This window comes from Sitophilus oryzae, unplaced genomic scaffold, assembly GCF_002938485.1.
Source record: "Sitophilus oryzae breed Bouriz unplaced genomic scaffold, Soryzae_2.0 scaffold_1318_pilon_pilon, whole genome shotgun sequence".
In the NCBI taxonomy this organism is placed as follows: domain Eukaryota; kingdom Metazoa; phylum Arthropoda; class Insecta; order Coleoptera; family Curculionidae; genus Sitophilus; species Sitophilus oryzae.
The window spans coordinates 1,589,811-1,613,701 of NW_022145969.1; the positions used below are offsets into that span (position 1 = coordinate 1,589,811).

The following is a 23,891-nucleotide window of genomic DNA, read 5'->3' on the forward strand; positions in this document are numbered from 1 at the left end:
CACTACCCTATAATATTTTAAAATGTTGTTTTTGTAATATACTTCGAGCTAAAGACTGGTACACCCTGTAGCACTACTTATTCCGTACTTTTACAGGAAAATTTACTGTATACTTTTATTGGGATAAAGAGGAATTCCTTTTAGGCCTCAGGTGTCAGTCCGACAGTGAATAGCCGTCCAGACCTTTTCTGTTTTATGGAAATAGGGGCCGAAATTAAATGGCCGAAAGTTGCCATCACCGTAGTCTACGAACTTGCCCCAAAACCGCATATAAATGCGCTCAATACCGGGTGTTTTCTTTAAATCTGTCGTCATATTTCTTTTCCCGGTCAGATTTTTATTCCGTCCTTAAAAAACAAAAGAACCAGGCCCCGAAAACGTCAAATAAACGTACCCATTTTTTCTGTTTATTTATTTCTAGCTTTAATAAATGGCCCGTTTATTTGCTGTTTGTTTTTAATAATTATTCGCCTCCAAAAACAACAAGGACGATGTTAAAAAAACACGATTCATTTATTTGGCAGAGCGGTTCAGGGACTGACCCATTTTTTCCTGGTTATACACATAAATTTATTATTATAGTTTGTGCGAGGTTAAAAATAGCCAAAAAAACAGTGTTCAATAAAAGCTAAAATATTTTTTGTTTTAAATTCGCAGAATAGAGAAATGTTTCGTTTCATAGCAGATTCTAGTATTACTCCCTAAGCGAGGAATCTAGGATTCTGTTAGTAGAAAATTACAAATAAAACTGTATTGGCTTTTACACAACTGTGTACGTATAGAAGAAGATTGCCCCATATACATACAATTTCTTTGCGCAAAACTTTTTCTCAGATTTGCATTTATTTCAACTTTAACTCTAACTCTACTTGTTCTCGCTTGCCAAAGCTTTTGATGCAGCTTTATTTCTGAACAATGCAATTTGAAAAAGCCTGGTAATAATTTTACTGGAAACAATAAAACAGGATTAAATATTGTATTAATCTAATAAAGATCTGAGAGCTCTTTTTTCCTTTTACCAGTCAATAATTGAAAAAGTTTAGTAGAATAAAGTAGCAGGTTGCTTAAAAGTTTCGAAATTTCACCTAAAAAAGTTTTGTTTGCTCAAAATTAATAGATAAAACCTGGAGGTCGCAACAGAACGATGTAAGTAGACTCAGCTTTAATTAAATTAAGTATATATTGCAGTTTCTAGTGTTAATAATTAACTTACCTACTTTAAATCAGATAAACTTTGTGATTGGGTAGCTTTAAAACTTCCAAGCTTGTTCTAAGTTCCGCACTTTCTGACAACTTTATTAATTATTAAAGAAATAGACAAGAGAAATCTTAATACCGATTTTATTAACTCGGGGATTTCGCTTTAATGCTTTAAACAACTAATGAATGCAAAGAAGAAAAAGGCAAAAAGCTTGCTCATCTTTTTCTTAATAACCCTTAAGTTCAGTGCATCTAGGAGCCATTCTATGAACCATTACATAATAGAGTCACCTCCAAACTTCATTCGCTTTCAATATCTATTTAATCTAATGTAACTTTAGGGGTAGTTTTAGTTTTATTGTTATAATATCTTTAGAAACTCTCTTACGATTAAAGAATGACATTATTCTAAACCCCAACCTCCATGGTTATTATAATCAGACTTGCAACAAGTCAGTTTTGAGAAGACTTAAGCCTTAAGTCATTTCTAAAATCAAAATGATTTAAATTTTAAGTCAAATCTATGCTAATATATAAAATCCTTAAGTGACTGACATACTGATTAATCACGATCCTGCTCAAACCACTCAACGTAAGAAGCTCAATTTTGGCATAGAGGTTGATTCTAGGGTGTAGAGGTTCGATAGGAAGGCATTTTTCGAAATTCCAGTTCCAAGAGGGTGAAACCACCCCTCAAATATTACAATATTTTTTATTTAAAAAACTGTCAAGTTTCCGAAAAAACGCTTAAACACGTATATTTTATTTTGCTTTTTTACATATTTTAAGATTTTTTAAAAATGTATACAGGGTGTTTCGAAGAATCTGGTCATTGATTAATCACGATCCTGCTTAAAGCGCTTGACGTAAAAAGCTGATTTTTGGAAAACATATTGACTTTAGGGTGTAGAGGTTCGATAAGAAAGGATTTTTCGAAACTCGAATTCTAAGGGGGTGAAACTATCCCTCAAATATTAAAATATTTTTTATTTAAAAACCGGTGAGTTTTTCGGAAAAACTCTTAAACACGTATATTTTATTTTGTTGTTTTACATATTTTAAGATTTTTTATAAATTTATACAGGGTGTTTCATAAAATATGAAATAGGTATATAAAACCAAACCATTGAATAATCACGATTCTGCTTAAAAATCTTGCTTTTGGCTGATTTTTGGAAAACGGATTGACTGTGGGGTATAGAGGTTCGATAAGGAGGGGTTTCTCGAATCACAAATTCCAAGAGGGTGAAAACGCCCCTCAAATATTACAATATTTGTTATTTAAAAAACGGTTAGTCTTTTCGGGAAAACGCTTGGACAAGCATAATTTATTTGGGTTTTTTACATATTTTGAAATTTTTTAAAAAATCATACAGGGTGTTCCAAAAAGTTGGGTAATTTCTTAACCACGATTCTGCTTAAACTGCTTGACGTAAAAAGCTTATTTTTGGCAAACGGATTTTTCGAAAGTCAAATTCCAACGAGACGAAACTACCCCTCAAATATTACCAAGTTATATAATAATATCGCCATACGCCATATTGTTTTTTCTTATGCTGACATAAATGTGAGAAAATTTTATCCAGTTTGTATATTAATGGAAATTTTTGCTTTGCTTTATCATCACCATTAAAAATGATTAATTCGACGCGAACGAAGTCGCTGGTACACGCTAGTTCAACATAAAGTTCAAATGAGTTAAGTCTAAAGTCTTTGACTTAAATCATTTTATTTCAAGTCAAGTCATTTTTGCAAAAACTTAAATCAATTTAACATTATTTAAGTCATTTTTATGAATTAAATCTATGTGTCATGTTACTTACTTCTTGTGTGTCATCTTAAGTCTATTTCTTTCCTTATAAAAGTAACACGTAAGGAATCATATCTTACTTTTAATGCAGGCATTAGACATGAAAAACTCCAAAATAATCTCGTCGATTTTCTACTTAATGTAAATACCATTAGTATAATTAATCATATATCAAAGGTCCCTAGTATGTCTCTCCTCCACAGATATAATAAATGGATTCGGCATTACTTTCCGTTTCTTTTTATGCGAACTACATCGACAGACCATTGTATAGGTTAATAACATCATTTTGGCCACGCAAATAATGGTATTTTCACCGAAAAAAAATATGTATACTCAAAGATGATAGGGTGTTATTGATGGTCCATGTAAATATGGCCTTCGAGCTTTTTATGTGCCGATGAAAAGCAATATAATAAAACGGATCATAAATATAAAAGTTTTTGGCGCACCCATTAATTACACAGCCCTCAAAATTTTGTTTCAGGTGTAAGGGAGTCCCCGGAGACACAGATATGTTTATTAATAACTTTCTGACATAATTTATAATATATTATGACAAATGTGTCTGAAAGCGACCCTAATATTAATCAAAAAATCTAAATACCTTAACATTTATCGCTAAAAAAATTATTAACGAATCTGTATGCTTGGAATAATTATTATTAGGAATCATAGTTAGATGTATCATTAATAAATAGTAAGTAGTATAGAGAAAGAAAAGTTCAATTACTTAGAAGAAATCAACAGAGAAATCGATCAGAACAAAAATATTTCATATTTTATTCAGGTAGGCATCTAATAAATAATTTATTTGATGTGGAAATCATAAAGAACATCTTGCTAGAGATACGTATATAATTAAATGTTTTAGACTCAATATACAGGGTGTTTTGAAAAACATGTGCCCTCGTGGGGAGATTCCTCTCATAAAAATAAGATTTATTTTTCATATTAGCATAAAATATATTTCCTTTTTTCGATTTATTATAATTTTCTTCGAATGAAATTTTTAGGGTAAAAGTTAGTTAGAGTTACAATAAATCGAAAAAAAAAATGAAGATTAACCTTTCGTAGCTACTAAACGAAGCAGAATCGGTCCCATGTTGATATGAAAAATAAAATTATTTTTACCTGAGGAATCTCCCCACGAGAGATGGCACATGTTTTTTGAAACACCCTGTATAATGGTTCGTGATTGATATCTATTAAAAATAAAATAAACTTTAGCCAATAAATTGAATAGGTCGATTAAAGAAGAAACGAAGGGAGAAAGTTTCAGGTGTATTTTGATAAACTGGGATAAAGTAAGACATTTTTTTTCGACGCACGTATTCGACAAAATAAATAGAAAGTGGCAGCGAGGAAGACAAGGTAGCGCCGATAGAATGTACTATAATTAATCTTGAAACAAACCTAAAGCCCTGATAAGGACTGGTAATGAATAGACAGAACACCGATAGCAATAGGGTGACTCAGACTCGCCCTTTTGTTAAATAGATAGAAGAAAAGTATTATAACTTGACATATTCAAGTATTATAAAATTTATGTTCATCATAGGACCACTAAAATATCCTAAATAAGTTAAAAAAAATATTCTAAACATAGGAAAATTTGAAAAGATATATATGAAACATCCCATATATAATTTTCTTTTACAGAAAAACATAGTCCTAATTGCTAATAGTCCTGAAGAACTATACATGCACAAATTAACGAATTAAATACAACCAGCAATAAAGTCTTAAAATGAATTTAGCAAAAACTAAAGTAATGTATAACGAACTACACTGACCCAAAAGTCGACATAAATATAATAAGAAAGTTCATTAATATAATGAATTAAATCATTAATTTTGAGCCGATGAACGATTTCATTGGCACAATGAAAAGTAATTCATTAACTCTATAACTGCCAGTTCATTAAATCAATGAACAGTGTTCATAAATTTGAAGAACACATTCATTGGTACAATGAACAGATTTTATTAATATAATGTACCTAAATCCTTATATTAATGAACCGTATCATTAATACAATGAAATAATTTCATTGTATTAATGAATCGTATCATTAATACAATGAAATTTATTTCATTGTATTAATGAACCGTTATCATTAATACAATGAAATAATTTCATAACCTATTTAATTATACATTTAAAAGTCGACACTATTAGTAACTCTTGTTACACCGTATAATCGATGATGAAGATCGCTGTCATTGATATGAAATGTCATTGATAGTCATTTCCCAGCCAACTACCTGAAATAATTCTACTATAAATAGATTTCCATTTGAACAAGCCCTTACTTACGAGCACAGTAAATTTTTCCATTAGGGATGATTAATAAAAAACAAGTGCAATAAACTAATAATAATTTATTAAACTCGATATAGCATATACAAATTAAAAATTAAAAAAATCGAATCGACGAAGAGAATAGTAATGTTATTATTAATTTTAGGGTAAATTATCGAATATTCGAATTTACCATAATCAGTTCCATGCCTCGACTTGTTACTATGTTTCTCTTCTTTTTGTTTTTTATCTTCTGAAACATATTTGGAAACCGCTGTTTTAATGAATACCCACACCAGAGATCACACACAGCGGAATTTGATTTGACAACACAACAAATTAACTACAATACGATAGGACTTTTATTTAAAATATTTAAAATATTGAAGAGAACACTTACCGCTCTAATGAAACTAAAGCCTCACTGAATAACTCAACCACACAGACGTTATTAAAGTGCCAAAGTAACCGATCAACATGGCGGACATTTAAGCCCTAATATTTTATTCATTATATTAATAACCGCGTACATTAATATAATGTAGTGTGTTCGTTGTATTAATAACATTGTTCATTGTCACAATGTACAACTCATTAATCAATGATTTAGTACATTAATATCATGAATATGTGTTTATTAAAGTTTCAGCACTAAAATAAAGAACGCGTTCATTGGGACAATATGTGATGGAGGATACATCTTTATTGGATATGGTTGAATAAGCTGAAAATGATGATGATGATGATGACATGAGGAATAGTGACTCTTGTCCTCTTTGAGGAATAGTGACGTATTATACGTAGACGTAAAAACGAACGTATAGCACACTCGACAGCCCGTTAATAATCGTATTACGAATTCGTCAGCGGGAAAAATCAGAAAATAAAGTGGCCTCTTCATAACGCTTGTCGGTTTTTCCTTCCACTTATAACCATATTTTTCTAATAGAACTAGAAAAATTTATGGGCCGGTCCCTGTAGACGAGCCCTTTCGGGTTGGAATAAGGGCGAAGGATGACTGAGAACAATTGTGATGAGTTTTTGTGTGATTGAAATGAAAAAGACAATAGATTTTTTCCTTCAACGGAAGAAAGGATATTAGTTTTTCGAGGAAAGAGGCTATAGGAAGGAAAACAGTGTGTTTGTGTACAGGAAATAAATTGACTTTCTTTCCTTCATCCGGTCCTAAAGTTATTAACGTGCATCCGTGAGGTAAATGTAAATATTTTAGCAAGATCCTCGAGTAAATAAATCAATCTAATCTTATCTTAGATAAGATTAAAAACTTTGGGGCATAACAAGAAAAGACCCCTTTTAAAATTAAAATTTAAAAACCAGGTGCACTTTTATTTGCGCTTTATTTATTTAGAATAAGAAAATATAGGCCATTGTAGTCTTACAAAAACAGTAATGGATGCAGAAGTTTTAACCATCATCAAAAATAGCTCAAAATAAGGGTCCAAGAAATTAATTTTCTTACAAAGCCAAAATATCTAAACTTTTGAAAGTTTGTTTATTCTGAATCTACATAAAATTTACTAGAAACGCTGAACTTTTTATGATTTTAAGATTATGGTTACTATTTTTCTAAGACCTTTGAAAATATGTAAAAAATGGACATTTTTTCCATGCATATAGTCATGAAAATTGGCAATTTTCGTCATGTCACCGATTTTTTAAAAGTGCTGTCATTTACTCATTAACAGGCATAGAATAAGAACATATAGACCATTGTAGTCTTAGTAGAACAGTAATGGATGTAGGAGACGTTTTCATCATCATCAAAAATAGCTCAAAACAAGAATCTAAAAAATTAATCTTCTCACAATACCAACAAATCTAAGCCTTTAAAGGTGTAAATATTCTGAATCTACATAACATTTTCTACAAATTCTAAACTTTTCATAATTTTATGACTAAGATTACTATTTTTCTAAGGCCTTTGAAAATGTACAAAAAATACCCAAAAATGGTCATTTTTTCGACATTTTTCCATACAGTGGTGAAAATTTTCAATTCAATTTTCGTCATATCACCGATTTTATTAAAACTGCTGCTATTTACTAATTAAAAGGCGTAGAATAAGAAAATATAGGAAAATAAAGAGGAGAAGTTTTATCCATCATCAAAATTTTAAAACAAAGTTCAATTTTATTTCAGTAATATTCAGTTGAGGAATTCATTGCAAACTTCTCCTTATGCATAATATATATGTGTTGCGGAGCAGTTTACACTAGGACAATTTTCAAAAGTAAATTATGAACTGATAAATTTATAAGAGAATAAACAGAAGGATGGGAAATGAAATATTATTGGATGCGGTGTAGAATGATTTATACAAAGTAAACATACGCCACACAACTCGTTCTAATTATTGTATTTTTTAAATTCGGGCTGTTTTAAAAAATCCAACAATAAACAGTCGATAATTGTGTTTTTGCTGGGATATTTAACAAATTTTGATACAGGTGGTGTGTTGTTTCAGCACAATTTTCCTTTGTAAACGGAATTCTGGCTAAAATATTTCAAAATTCGGTTATATCGGTATAATGACAGACTTTTATCTCTTTTAACATTTCCATTTCATTTTCATACAGAGCCAAAAAAATTATAAAGTCTAAAGATCATCAGTAAAAATACTGCTGTATTAGTATTTTAATAAAACATGATTTTAGATACATCAAAATTTAATGAGAGTAACTTTATCTCTACATATGTATGTTTCGGCTTGTTAGGCCTTTTTCAAGATTCATTTTATTAAATAACAAAGACAAAACTAATGTCAAAAATAACTCGGGTGTATATAGAGTGGATTGCAATAATTGTGATGCCGTGTACATAGGCCAAAGAGGTAGAAATTTAGATATTAGGATTAAAGAACATAATATAAAATATATTAATAATCTTCAGCAAAGTTCCGGTCTTGCAACCCATTGTATATTAAATAGTCATGAAAACATAATTAAATTATTACATAGAGAAACAAAACGCAGACGCTTAAATTACCTTGAACAGTTAGAAATATTAAAATCAGCTAAAAACGATAATAATGTAAACGACCAACAAGGATTTCTAGCAAAATAAAACACTAAATCACCACAATAACCAAAACATTTTTACTTTTACACTGGACGCGCGTTTCGCTAACCATGTTAGCATCATCAGCAGATGATTATAAACTAAAATACATCTACAATTGGAGCCTTTATATACTCGCTCAGTGGGCATAGGCAAGATCTACCCAACCTAGTCAGAACCCACCGAGCGTAACAGTTAGATTTCCGCCACTCGAGTAGTAGGAACAAAGAACTTGAAGGAATTGGACCGTTGTCTCTGTTCATACTATCTTTACATTTATTAATCCCGATGCTTTCACATGCATCTATGTTGGGCAAACTAGAAGATCAATATTAACTAGATTTAAAGAACATTTTTTAGATGTGAATACATCTAATTGCCTGTAATTTGAGACTTGTTTAAGTAATTTTAAGTTATTATGATCTATACAATGTTCTTTATCAACAATATGTTCGGCAACGCAAGATTTATCAGGTTTACCATATCTTATCTGAGCTAAATGTTCTTTAAATCTAGTTAATATTGATCTTCTAGTTTGCCCAACATATTTCTGATTACAATCTTTACAAGAAATTTCATAAATACCCGACCTTTCCAGTGGAGGTGTTTTATCTTTTGGATTGCCTAATAATTGTTGTAATTTATTATACTGTGTGAAAGCATCATGCCCACCTAGCGAGTATATAAACGCTCCAATTGTAGATGTATTTTAGTTTATAATCATCTGCTGATGATGCTAACATGGTTAGCGAAACGCGCATCCAGTGTAAAAGCATAAGTGTTTTGGTGTATTGTGGTGATTTAGTGTTTTATTTTGCTGTGTAACACCAAAGGTTCCAACCTTCAACTGTAAGGATTTCTAACTACATTTTTTATTACCTCTATTGTAAACTCCTTAAACCCACCACCATAACAAATACATATATCCTTACAGTGTGGTCAGACGGTTAATTTAAAAAAAAAATTGAAAAAGGCCTAACAAGCCGAAACATATGTAGAGATAAAGTTACTTTCATTAAATTTTGGTACATCTAAAAGCGTGTTTTATAAAAATACTAATATTTCAACGATGTTCCACAAGGAACCAACAACAGCCTCAGTAATACTGCCTGTATATGTATTCAAATAAACAGGCTATTTTTACATCGTCAAATTGTATAAAAACAGTTGGAAACTAAGAAAAATTCGAACAATTTCCTTTGCATTTTGCAATACATCAATTTGACGCGGCCTGGAGAAGGAAAGATTTTAAAAATGAAAACGAATTTTACTAAAATATATCGGCAATATCACTTGAAAAATGGTAAGAATATTTCACGGCAAACAAATACAACCCGATATAGGATAATAACTCATTGAAATACTTTTGGAAATTTGAAATCCCATCTGAAACCCGTCAATAAATAACAGTTTGGCAGATAATTCAATTAAATTATGTAAATTAATTTTACAATAAATTAAATTTTGTTTATGTTAATCAATATCGGCGGCTTGCGTTCGGCGAAAATTCGATTCTCGCATAAATTTGGTTAAATCGACGAAGTGGGATAGGCGAATGTCGAAAATTCTGAATTTCTTACATTGTTTCATAACATATGCAATTAAAAATGTTTACCCTTTCATAACTCAAATACGAGCTGGTATAAATTATTCAAAATAAACAATTTGCTTCATTTTAAAGAGTTCTCTAAAATAGAATGGGAAGCTTTTACATTTTACATATTTTATATCATCATCATCATCATTTCCAGCTTATTCAACCCTTTCCAATTATGGTTTAGTCTATTGTTGGCTATGCGGGCCTAAGTTATCCCTGCTAATTTCCTAATAGCATCTCAGGTTTAGTCTTCGCCCACGGCCACACAGGAAGCGTTTTTTGCGTTTTTAGCGTGAAGCGTCTTTAGCGACTAAAACAAAATAACAGGATTATATAGAAGTGGCCACTCCAAAAGCGTGTAGCGTTCGGCGTGTCTCGCAAAAAACGCTCTCATAAAAATAAATAGTATGCATTTTTTTTTCATTTTAGGGTTTTATCTAAAAATATTTTTATAAAGAACATCTACTGTTTAGGAAGGTTCTATTAAATTCAAAAATTTGAAGGAAATGTTTGAAAAAGTGTAGTTTGAAATGTCGAAAAAGTAATAAATTAAAGGAATATTTTCTTCGCGTAAAAAAGAGTTTTTTTATGCGAAAAAAGTGTTTTTTTCTGCGTAAAAAATGTTTTTTTAACAGTAACAAATAGCTTATGACGCGTAAAAAATAGTTTTTTACGTGTAACAAATACTTTTTTACACATAAAAAATATTTCTTTTTGCGTAACAAAAGGTTTTTTACCAGAAACAATAAGTTTTTGACGCGTAAAAAAATAGTTTTTTGCGTGTAACAAATAGTTTTTTACACGTAAAAATATTTTTTTTTGATAAAAAAGTTTTTTTACCAGAAACAATAAGATTTTAACGAGTAAAAATTAGTTTTTTACGTGTGACAAATAGTTTTTTACACGTAAAAAATATTTCTTTTTGCGTAACAAAAGGTTTTCTACCAGAAACAATAAGTTTTTGACGCGTAAAAAATAGTTTTTTACGCGTAACAAATAGATTTTTACACATAACAAATAGTTTTATACGCGTAAAAAATAGTTTTCTACCAGTAACAAATAGTTTTATACGCGTAAAATATAGTTTTTTACGTGTAACAGTTTTTTTTGGCGTAAAATAATAAAAATAGTTTTTTACGTGTAAAAAATATTTTTTACACGTAATAATTTGATTCACTTTTACAAAATTTGTATTAAAATATAAATATTTTTGATAAAGACGTGGACTGCTCACTAATACACGTCGCGTCACTACGTATTTCTAAGCCGTTAACACGTTTCGTTACAACGAGCTCGTGTGTCAGGGCCGTCTCACTAGCTCGTATGTCACGGCTTTGAATTTTTACTCCCAGCCCGCGTAAAGAAGTTTTACTCCAAAATGTTTCATAAATCATGCCCTAAAATTGCATTAGATAGCAACTAGAAATATTTACTACTCTATTATATAATTATTTATTATATTATATTATAATTATAACAAGTATTAACCACAACACTGCAACATAAAAAAACTATACACATATAAACTAAAATTCGTAAAATAAATTAGCAGTAGATTGTGTTTGTCTCCGAATATATGCCCCGGCCCGTCCATAATTCAATCCCAGCATCTTTTATCTTCGTCTCTTCAACGCTAACGGCGCCGATCTCGCCTATCTCTTTCTCACAGGATTGATTGTTGGACGGGCCGGGAATCCACGAGCTTGTGACGTTTCTAATTGACATCTTGATAGAAACTGCAGACCTGCCGCGTCTTTTGCGTGTTTTTAATGGACACAAATCGAAAAAAGTGCTTAAAACGGTAAAATCGCAAAAAGCGCTTGAGACGCAAAAAACGCAAAACGCTAAAAACGCTTTCTGTGTGGCCGTGGGCTTCTTCTATGTCTCTTAATTTCTCGTGGTACCATGCTGTAATGTTTGTGGTCCATCTGTTGTCCGTCCTTCTTGCCAGATGTCCTGCCCATTGCCACTTGAGGGATTTGATTCTGTGGATGACATGTATTACCCGGGTCTTATGTCGTATCCACTTTATTCCTTTATGGTCTTTCTTGGTTATTCCCAGCATATTTCCTTCCATTGAGCGTTGTGCGACCTGCAGTTTCCTTATAATGTGTGTTTTAAGTATCCAGGTTTCGTATGCATAGGTCATGACTTGTAGTACACATTGACCGAATGTTTTGTACTTTAGATAAAATTGCATTCTAGATTTCAATATGACTCAGTTTCTTCCATAAGCACTCCATACTAACTTAATTATTCTGCTGATTTCTGGTAGTAGAGATCCCGAGCTGTGTATTAGGGTATTAGTTATCCCAAATATATTTTTTCTTCTACTATTTCCAGTGTTTTGTTATTTATTAGAATGTCTTTTTAGTCTACTAGTTCCTTGTATATTACCTTTTCTTTTTGCTAAATTCATTTCGAGACCTACCTATTACATATATTACATAATAATAGTGAAATAGAAACAATAGTAAATACCTAATTCTAGATAAATTAAGGCCATTTTAATACAAAAAGGCTATTGTCGCGGATTGAACGGAAGGCAAAGTCGAATTTAGTGCTTTTTGACCGGGGGAATCTTTATCTTAGCTACTTTTACTCCCTGAATGAATCTAAAGAGAAGGGACCCCATTCTAACGAATAGGTCTCCAGTGGTTAATGTCGGCAACGATCAAAAACTCTTCTCCGGCCCAATTTTTCCCTCAATTTCAGGCAACTTTCTTTCAATCTTTCTTCCAATCTTGGAGTTGCCTGGCCCATATATTACACAGTGTAATAAAAAAGAAATAAACATTATATTTTTAAAAATAAATATCGAAAAGGGTTATTAATGTTAATACTCCCTACGTTTACTAAATAAAAAGCGTAGAATAAAAAATATATGCCATTGTAATTTGTAATCTTACGAGAATAGTATAATACAGGGTGGCCCATCGAAAACGTTTCGCAAGGCATACCGGCCAATTTTTTTTTTAGAAAATTTAAAAACAAGTCAATTTTGTTTGTGAGGGGGACAACTTTTGCCCCAAAAATGATTGCAAAATCTTCAACCCTCTAAGCGGGGGTGTCATCCCCCAATTTTTTTTAAATGGGAAGGGGGGTCGAGTGGTTCTGCAATGAAAAGGGCTTTCTATTCTCTATGCTTTCCCGTTTCGTTTTTGAAAATCGGTCGAGTCATTGAGAAAATATGAAGGACTGAAATTTGAAAAGTTTATTTAAACATTTATCAGAGTAAATGGTAAGGATAAATTTCTTCGACCAATTTGCTGCTTTTTCTTATTATTTCTATTATTCAAGTTCCACCCGTACAAAATTCAGTTGGTACAAGAACTCAACGAAAACGATTTTGATCGTTGCTTGCAATTTTGTGAAACTATGAGTGAACGAGTGGCGAATGATAATAATTTCCTATTTAATGTGTGTTTTTTGGATGAGTGTACTTTCTTTTTGAACGGTGTAGGTAATCGGCACAACTGTCGGTACTGGGATGAGGACAATCCCAGGGTTTTTCACGAGGTGCACACACAAAACCCTCAGAAATTGAACGTATGGGCTGGTATTTTTGGAAATTCTATTGTGGGTCAGTTTAACGATATTGAGAAGAACTTCAACGCACAAGTCACAGAACAGCTATCTAGCAACTACCGTATCTGATCATTCAACATTGTGGTAAGTGAAAATAATGCGTAAACATCTAGAAATAATAAGAAAAACAGCAAATTGGTCGAAGGAATTTATCCTTATCATTTACTTTGATAAATGTTTAAATAAACTTTTTAAATTTCGATCCTTCATATTTTCTCAATCATTCGACCGAATGTCAAAAACGAAGCGGGGAAATATAGATAATAGAAAGCTCTTTTCATTGCGGCGCCACTTGACCCCCCTTCCCATTTGAAAAAAGTTGGGGGATGACACCCCCGCTTAGAAGTTTGAAGATTTTGCAATCATTTTTGGGGCAAAAGTTGTCCCCCTCACAAACAAAATTGACGTGTTTTTGGATTTTTTGAAAAAACAAATACCTTGGCCGTTATGCCTTGCGGAACGTTTTCGATGGGCCACCCTGTAGATATAGGAGACCTTTTAACCTATATCAAAAATACCTCAAAACAAGGGTCCAAAAAATGAATTTTCTCACAAGACCAAGATATCTAAGTCTTTGAAGGTGTATATATTCTGAATCTACATAAAATTTGCTACAAATGCCGAATTTTTCATAATTTTATCACTATGATTACTATTTTTCTAAGGCCTTTGAAAATGTGTAAAAAATAAGCCAAAAATTGGTATTTTTTTCGACTTTTTTTTTGGAAATCACCTATTTTGTTAAAACTGCCGCTATTTACTAATTAAAAAACGTAGAATAAGAAAAAATAGGCCAATGTAGTCTTACGAGAAAGTAATGGATGTAGGATACGTTTTTTAACCATCATCAAAAAATAGCTCAAAACAAGGGTCCAATAAAAGAATTTTATCTAAAAACTAAGCTTTCTAAGATTTTAAAGGAGTGCAGATTCTGAATTTACATAAAATTTCCTCTAAATACTGTCAGATTCATAATTTTATGACTATGAATACTATTTTTCTAAGGCCTTTGAAAATGTATAAAAAATTGTCAAAAATTGGCAATATTTGATTTTTTCCATACCTATACTTGTGAAAATTGGCGTTTTTGTCATTAATTTTCTCACAAAACCAATATATTTAAGGCTTTCAAGGTGTATATTTGCTGAATCTACATAAAATTTCCTACAAATAATGTTGAACTTTTCATAATTATATGAATATGAATACTATTTTTCTAAGGCCTTTAAAAATGTATAAAAAATGGTTAGTTATATTAAAAACTACACAACAATTTATAGAAAACCCTGTTCAAGATTATGGCCATTTATTAAATGCGTTCGCTGTAGTTGAAGGTGGAAATTTCTATTGGCCCTAACTCTCAAATCTTCCATTGAAAAGTTTTATTATGTGGAATTTACCAAGGAGGAACTTTATGGACTGCCAAAGCCATACCTTTCATATAGATTATTATAAAATATTCTGATTTTGAATGTTAGCCAAAGTTTTTTAATTAACAGCGAAAATTTTGTTTCATTACGTTATAATTTTAGGGTATGGAATAAAAGGAAAAACGATTTTATATCGTAAATAAAAAGAAAATTCGTACCAACTATGTTGATTAGGTGGGTCTCTTGTTTATGTCTATAATTTCTGGACAACAATAATACCATAAATGTTCCATGTTCTGTTCAGTAGTGGGAATACAGTCCTTATGGATTACACTTAGGCTCCATTGGATCCCTTGTCTACATCATAGTCGGTCAACTGATAGCTTCTCCATTATTAATATTTGGTACAATTGTTATTGAAATTCCATAGCTTTCCTAGATTTTGCACTGTACCTAAAAAACAGATATTAATCTAAAAACTATTATAAAAGAAAAAAAAACAGAAAAAAATTGTCTCCTTTCATTGAAATTCTTATTTGAAAGAGACCAGCGTCAATCAAAGGTCTCTAAGCATATTAGAAATACGTACAGCGAAATAGGATTACCACAATAATGGATGTCTATTAACATGTTCGAATTTTAGCCCTACTTTACACTTGGCTTTGAATTAAACATCATTTTGGTAACTAATTTCTATAACTATGTTTCAAATTTTGATGATGCTGTCTAACAAAAAGTTTGAAATTAATTACCTTTAAATTAATTTAAATTTAAACGAATAGAATTTACAGAAACAAAAGTGATAAGTGAGGCGTCAAGTTGCAAAACCCGTCATATCCCAAAACGTTGTTTCGAGATAATATGCAAAAACTATTTTAGCAAATGTTTGAAGATTTATTTTACAAACAACGTGTCCATTGAGTGGAATCATTGTTTTTTATCTCGTTTTTGTAAAAAAAATAATATTTAATTTTTAAAAAGAAAAAAACACAAAAATAATTCGGATAAGGTGAGTTTTGTTGTAGTATTATGCATATTGCGGATTTTGCTACACCAAGATATTTGCATTCCAACTTGATTTTTTAGATATGCTATTTTATTAAAATGAGGTAAGGATTTGAAATGGATAAGTCGTCAGTGGTAATATTATACTTGTGTAAAAAGCCTATGAAAATAAAGGGAGATTTGCAACAATAATGACCATAAAAAGCAAATATAAGTGGATAAAACCGATTTTGCTGCAGTAACGTAATTTATAGTGAATTTTATATAGGAATAGGCGACTTTTGCTGCAGTCCACTATGAATATAGTATGTCATTAGACCATTTTTATTTGTTTAAAAAATGGATAAGACGGGTTTTGCAGCTTGACGTCTCAAGTATATAACAGTCCCTGAAAAAAGAAAATTAAAATTGACAAACAGGCTGAAAAATACTCCAAATTATAAAAATCTAAAATGTAAAATGTAAAACATTCTAGAATATTAGAGTTATATGTGAAGTTAGAAGTTTGAATTTAATAATCTATAAATAAAAACTGATAGAAAGTATTTGTCAAAGAAAGGTGAAGTAAAGTAAAACGAAAAATGCCACGTAATTTAACGCTACATTCATCTAAACTTCAAATATCACACGCAATTTCAGCAAAAACACAAAAATTGATACCGATGAGAAATAGCGCCAAAACGTATTTATCAATAAAAGAAAATGCGAAAAATAAATTATTTTCACATATATATAGGAGAGAGGGGCCAATGAAAGATGTTAAGGAAGAAATGAATCGTAAAAGAATATATAAACGGTTAGAAATGAAAAATCGTCATGATTTTTCATCGGTGGAAATAAAGTACGTGTAAATCATAACTCATATTTTTAGAAAGAGTGAGGTAGCTTATCTGCCGAGTGGCTGAATGAATTTTGATGAATGGTTGCTCAAGATAAACCTGGATTAATACTACTGCATTTTACTTAAAGGAAATACCGTTAGTATATATCTGTAATATATTGTCTTTATAAAAAAAATATTAGAAAGCCAAGAAATGTTCAAAGATAATTATCATTATTCTAAAAAAACAATCTGAACCTTCTTTGTACAGAATACAGAATGTAAAAATACAAAGAAAAATAGAAAAATTATAATAAAACAATAAAAAATCCCATCAGTTTTTGAATTTAAGTGTAACATTGTGCATAAAAAAGTGGGGTGAATATGAGGAAATTGAAATTCCTTTGGTGACACTTTACCCATTTGTGAAGATTTATTTATCCCAGAAAGGCATTATCCTTACATTATCCTAATACTCCCGAAAATGTACAAAAAGTGCTCTAGAAGAATAATTTCCCAGGAAATCAGGATGGACTCGAAAATATACTACACAAAATTCAACTTAAGGAACTTTTTAGAAATAGCGAAATGTTTAGAAATTTTTATTTAGTTTCCGAATCTGTCAACACGTGAAACTTATGAAATAATACAATTTTATTAAACTTTTTTCAAAACAGACTATACATTAAGAAATAAAATTACTTTATATGAGCTTATTTCCCTGCACTTTTCGTAAAAAGAAGGGAAAAAACACCACGAATGAAATCTAACCTTGTTTGCATTTCTACATACATAAAAATAAAATATTTGCCTTCCTTTCAAATCATAAAAGCGTGCATACGCTGATAGACAAGAAAATCCAGTTTCAAAAAGCTCTTCTAATACAAAAGCCAGTTTGGGAAGCTCCTTAAAATCAATATATCATTAAAGAACCGCATGTTTTTCTTTGTTTAGTGCGAATTTATTATAGGACTTTATTCATGTCACACATATTATGTAATAGGATGTATTACAGAGACACTTTCGTGAAATGACCCGATAAAGTGCTTAAATGCGGCATTTTCTTGCTAATGACAGTATATTTAGGAAAACCGCAAATGGAAAAAGAACTCAAAACCATTGATTCAATGCGTTTCTGCACGAAGGTCAAAAAAGAGAAATTTTTTTTGTAGCATATTAAGTTAAAAAATATTTTTCCTAAAATACTTTTGTTGCGGAAATACAGGGTGTGTATACAATTCATTTTTATTTCGTTTTTTTTTTCCGAATAATTTCTGAAATAATGCCGATATTTGGAGGAAAATTTGTATCAGGGTGCTATTTGGCATGAAAATTTGATTTCAATGTTAATATGACTTCTACTTGTAGGTGGCGCCACCTACATGTTTTTTTTAACTAATTTGAAGAGTAATAATTTTTCGTCCGTACCTGTATAAAACTACTGAAAAAATATCCATTTTGGTAATTTTTTACGTAAAAAGTGTCTCTTGGTAAAAAGCAAGGAACTTTTTATTTTTTTAAGCTAATCATGAATTTTTTTACAAGAAAAACATTTCAAATTTATTATTTCAGACTAATAACTATCCAGTCAACATGTGAATAATTTTAATTTTTGTCAATTATGACATGAATTGACTATTTCGATTTCAAATATTTTGAAAACCAATATTCGTAGCGATTTTTGCCAAGAGACCTATTTTACGTAAAAAATGAAGGAAATATACCGGTACGGACAAAAATTTATTACTATTCAAAACAGCTAAAAATATGTAGGTGGCGTCCCCTACACGTAGAAGTCATATTGTTACTGACATCAAAATCGAATTTCTCATGTCAAAAACCACCCAGACACCATTTTTTATCCAAATATCGGCGTTAACTCAGAAATGATTTGAAAAAAATCGAAATAAAAATAAAACTTCTACACCCTGTATCTCCGACACGAAGCATTTTAGGACAAAAAATTATAGCAACTTTTTTACTTATTTTTATCTATAGAATATACTGCCGAAGTTTCCCGAATACAATTCGGACCACCCTGTATATAACGATTACATTGGCCACAGAAAATTATATTATTATATCACAGATAATATACAGGAAATTGAATATAATATTTATGCTCAATACAAATAAATTTTTCGGTATGTAAGACATTGGACTCTATGTACTTTTTAAATTCAGAAAAATGTTCTTTTATTAAATGTTTTTCGATATAATTATACCAAAAAGAGATGTAAATTTAAAAGAGGCTGTAAATTATATAGCGATTTTAGCTTTTCTTTAAGGAAAATTTGTAGGGCAATAATATTTTGAGAGATGCAATAAAATTCGAGCAAAGTAAATTTATAGATATTAATTCCTGTTATGTCTTAATTTCGGCAGAATAAACACACTTCGAATTCATATTTTAATCTAAGAAAGCCGTCAAGAAACTCCGGCGTAGTGTACATAAACGAACATTAATCCTGAAGAGAAATATGAAAGTGGTAAACTAAACATTTATCATTTTATGTTCCTTATCCAGTGGGAAGTCCACAAAGTCCAATTTGGTCACGTCCAAATATTTATTTACTGCAAAGAGAAAGTAAGGAAATGTACGACCTGGAGTAGTCATTAAATTTTTGCTGTTCAAATTTCCAAGGCTTGCCTTGCTTTTACGACCCGGAATAGTTTTTGCGCATTCCATATTAGTCGTAAAAATGTTTCACGCAAAAAATATCGGTATAGCGACCATAACTTTCAATCAGCATCAACGTAAAATTCGCAACCATAACTTCTGAGTCAGTACTTGACGAAAAAATTATAAAATCGCCATAAAATTAAAATTAATATACAGGGTCTGGCAATAGTGCGTCAGGCATCTGTAGCTCCTAGAATAAAAAACTTGAGAATTTCGTTTAAGTGCAAACCTAAAGTATGTACCAGGATGTATTTCAGGAAAATATTTTAACTTCTATAGAGTGGCTCAAAAAAGTGTGAGTGGACCTGGATGATTTTTTTAAATAAAACACCCTGTATATAATTGCATTTTTGGCTTCCTTTCAGATCACTTTACATAACCCTAAGATATGAATAAATATATTTTTCGATAGTTTCAGAGATATTAAAAAATAAATAAAAAATATGTATTTTTCAGCCCTTCTTAAAAAAATTGTTCTGAAATCAAAACTATATTAGGTATTTACTTTAGATAGTCTGTCCTTAGTTTGTTATAAATATGATAATCGTATATCATACAGGATGTTCAATATTCTACGCCAAACTTTCTAAAATATAAAATAATTTTTCTTTGTTATTTTAAATGGAACACCCTGTATATTATTTTTTTATTAGATGGAGAGTTAAAAAATGAACATTTTTTGTATTTAGAGTATTTCAAAATTTTGAACGGTTTCGCAAATACGCGCAGTATTATTTCCTATAGTAAAATACGAGAGAAAAATCATTGGGTGGCTGTGATAAAAATTTACTGTGGAAAATTCCGTACGAAATATAAAACCGCAAATATCTACGAAACCGTTAAAAATTTTGAAATACTCTAAATACAAAAAATGTTCATTTTTTAATTCTCCGTCTATTGAAAAAATAATATACAGGGTGTTCCATTTAAAAAAACGAGGAAAAATTATTTTACATTTTAGAAAGTTTGGCGCAGAATTTTGAACATTCTGTATAATTTACGATTTTCATATTTATAGCAAAGTAAGTACAGACCATCTAAAGTAAATACCTAATATAGTTTTGATTTCAGGACAGTTCTTGTATTTTTAATAATTTTTTTTTAAGAAGGGCTGAAAAATATATATTTTTGATTTATTTTTTAATATCTCTGAAACTATCAAAAAATATATTTATTCATATCTTAAGGTTATGTAAAGTGATCTGAAAGGAAGCCAAAAATGCAATAATATACAGGGTGTACCATTTAAAAAAAATCATCAAGGTCCACTCACACTTTTTTGAGCCACCCTATAGAAGTTAAAATATTTTCTTGAAATACATCCTGGCACATACTTTAGGTTCGCACTTAAACAAAATTCTCAAGTTTTTTATTCTAGGAGCTACAGATGCCCGACGCACTATTTCCGGACCCTGTATGAATGAAAACATCAATTTTAAAATATTTATTTTGTTGCAGAGGTTTCGATGACCATGCTGTTCCTTTGTCATGGGCGATGAAAAACCCCAACAAATGTGGATATATCTCGTTTCAACAATATGTCTGCTGTCTCTGATCGCTTCAGCTGGAGGTGTGGTGTGTCCGAACGTGTGTAAATGTGAAGATGAAGTTCTCAGGGCCAACTGCTCCGGTTCTGGAATCGAAGTGGTACCCATCCAGCTCAATCCCGACCTCCACGTTATGGACCTATCCAGAAACAAGATCACTCAGCTGCATTACGCCTTTACCTTTTACGCAAACCTCCGTACGTTGGATGTTTCAAAAAATAGAATCAAAAACGTAGGTAGCGGCAACTTTAAAACTCAGACAGTTTTAAGTTTCTTGAATTTAAGCAGCAACTCCATAGATGTGTTGGCAAAGGACACTTTCGAAGGACTGAGAGAGTTGTCGCAACTAGATCTGAGCAACAATCACTTAGAGTCGATAAACCAGTATGCTTTCAAGGAGTTACATAATTTAGCAGTGCTCAGACTTAACGGCAATCAGCTGGATTACTTCGAAGACGATACTTTTAAAAGTACTCCCAAACTTGCCGCGTTATATATAGATGATAACTCGTTCATCGAGATCCCCAGCAGTCTATCGGATTTGGTAGGGTTAAAAATACTGTCGATGTCCAGAAATTTGATTGAGGTTATTGAAGACGACAAGGTGCCAAACCTGCACGAGCTACACACACTTATTTTAGTTCAGAATCTTATATTCGAGATTCAACCTACAGGGTTCGAGAATATTCCGAAGCTAGACCACTTGGATTTAAGCGATAACAATTTAACTGTTCTACCTACAGCTCAACTAACCAAGTTAACCAGGTTAACTAATTTAAAACTTAACGGAAATTCTTTTAGGTATATACCGCCAGTTGCATTTAGAGGTTTATTTCATTTAAAGTACTTAATGCTAAACAGGCTGGAGTTCTTAACTTTTATCGATGCCAGAGCATTCGTTGATAACATCAACTTAGAAAAAGTAAGTCTGGACTACAACTACAACATCAAAAGCTTGCCCACTAGGTTGTTTCATGGAAACCCGAAGTTAAGATACGTTTCGGTGAGATACAATTCCATTAAATTTCTTGTGGCCAGTCATTTTCCTTTGGATCAACTTGCTGAACTTAGAGTGGGAGGTAACCCGTTGGACTGTAACTGTTCAATGGGTTGGTTATGGAAAATTCTACATGAAAGTGACCAGCAGTCGAGAATTAACATAAGCAGCGTCCAGGAGGAAGTCCCTAATTTACCAATGCCAATAGTCGCCAAGAGAATTAACGACTTGAAGTTAGATGTTGACGATGTGACCTGTCAAACCCCTGAAGAACTGCACGATAAAAAGTTGTTTGGTGCAAGTCAACGTCAGATGGACTGTTCGATGAGCTGGTTAGCCATAGTCTCAGTATCTTTAACGGTTGTTTTTATATTAGGTATAATAGCTGGGGTGTTTTTTTTCATGCCAAAGAAGAAGCCAAAGAAAGATATAGAAAAGGAGCTTCCCAAAATTATCAAAACGAGCTATAACGCTCCTCCTCTACCACCCCCGAGAAAGTCACTACCGAATCACGACTTACATCACATAGATAGGTATATAATGCCACCTATAATGTTACAAAACAGATCATTGCCCATATGGGATCCATACGAGCAGCAATGCAATGGAGGGGGTAATGTTTACGAACAGCTGAATGACCACAGAGACAGACCTCATATTGTTTATGTTTAAATGTCCTAAAAGTTACGTAAACTATTTTAATGGGCATATTTATTTCGGAATATAGATTTTTTATAAACGACCTTATAGAAAATATGACAAGAGATATTTTAAAACTATAAAGGTCCAGATAACGTAACCTTTAAGTCGAAATTCTTATAAATGTTTTATTACACGGCTTAGAAAGAAAGTAACCCCTTAAGAAGAAAAATCTAAAAAAAGAGGCATCAGGTAAAGGTGGATTTTTTTCAAGTTAATAATTAAAGGACATCTTGTACAGAAAACAAGCAAAAAATACAATTTTTAAGAAGTAAATTTTTAAAATTTTCCGGGAAATATAAAAAATAATCATTCTTTTTTGATATTTTTGTGGAAAAAATGAAAAGAAAAAACAAAACAAAATATTTATTTCTTTTGTCTATGTGTAGTTCTCATCATTTCACCCCATTTACGTGAGACAGAAATCTTTCTGTATTTATCTTGAGCTCTAATTTTCTGTAACGCATTTATCTCATTTTGACACATTCTGCTTAGGAACGAGAGAAAAAAAGAATGATTTCAGCGAGATATATCCTTTCCACGACATTTTTTTCCTTTCCATTTTACTTTGAGCGAGGAAAATGGAGAAAATCAAAGTAAACGCATAGATTTGTACGTGATGTTGCGGAAAAATATTTTACAAAATATAGATCGCGTTAAATATTCAGCTCAATATCATTTTAATATGTCTTTCACAGACGCTTTATATTTTCTTCACAAAATGCCCTTATAAAACCGTTTTGATCTTTGAGTAAAAACTTTTGTAAGTATTTTAAACGTGAGATTTAAGATTTGTGTTTTGCACATTTTTAAAATACATATTGAATCCATTAAAAAAAACACCCAAGGTTTTTTTAATTATATGAAAAATCACCAAGAAAGTAAAAACTTTTAAAAAAGTGGGTGTAAACCACCTTTTACAAATGTAGACACAAAAAAAGTCAAAATGGGTTTCATTAATGAAAACAGTATACAAGACCGCATTGCCTATAGCCTCTTCTATATTTCAAAAATATTTTATGCTCAATAAAGTAAGTCTTTTATATCGTAATAAAATGTAACAAACGCCATAGAAAAACTCGCATAAAACATGGGGAATTCACATTAAAAAAACGTCAATGTACAGACATAAATACAAAAGCATATAAAACAAACCCTTTTCTGTTAAACAGGATGTCTTTTTACGATTATG

At 31.2% G+C, this 23,891-nt stretch overlaps 1 protein-coding gene across 1 annotated transcript in view; it reads left to right on the forward strand.

Moving 5' to 3' along the window:
* LOC115875109 (leucine-rich repeat-containing G-protein coupled receptor 4-like) overlaps window positions 1-23,210 on the forward strand; it is a 58,642-nt gene extending 35,432 nt beyond the window's left edge. The window contains exon 2 of the mRNA XM_030890499.1: window positions 20,915-23,210. Within this exon, the coding sequence (XP_030746359.1) occupies window positions 20,945-22,672 (1,728 nt within the window). The 5' untranslated portion in view covers window positions 20,915-20,944 and the 3' untranslated portion in view covers window positions 22,673-23,210. The remainder of the gene's footprint in view (window positions 1-20,914) is intronic.
* Window positions 23,211-23,891: the final 681 nt, after the last annotated feature.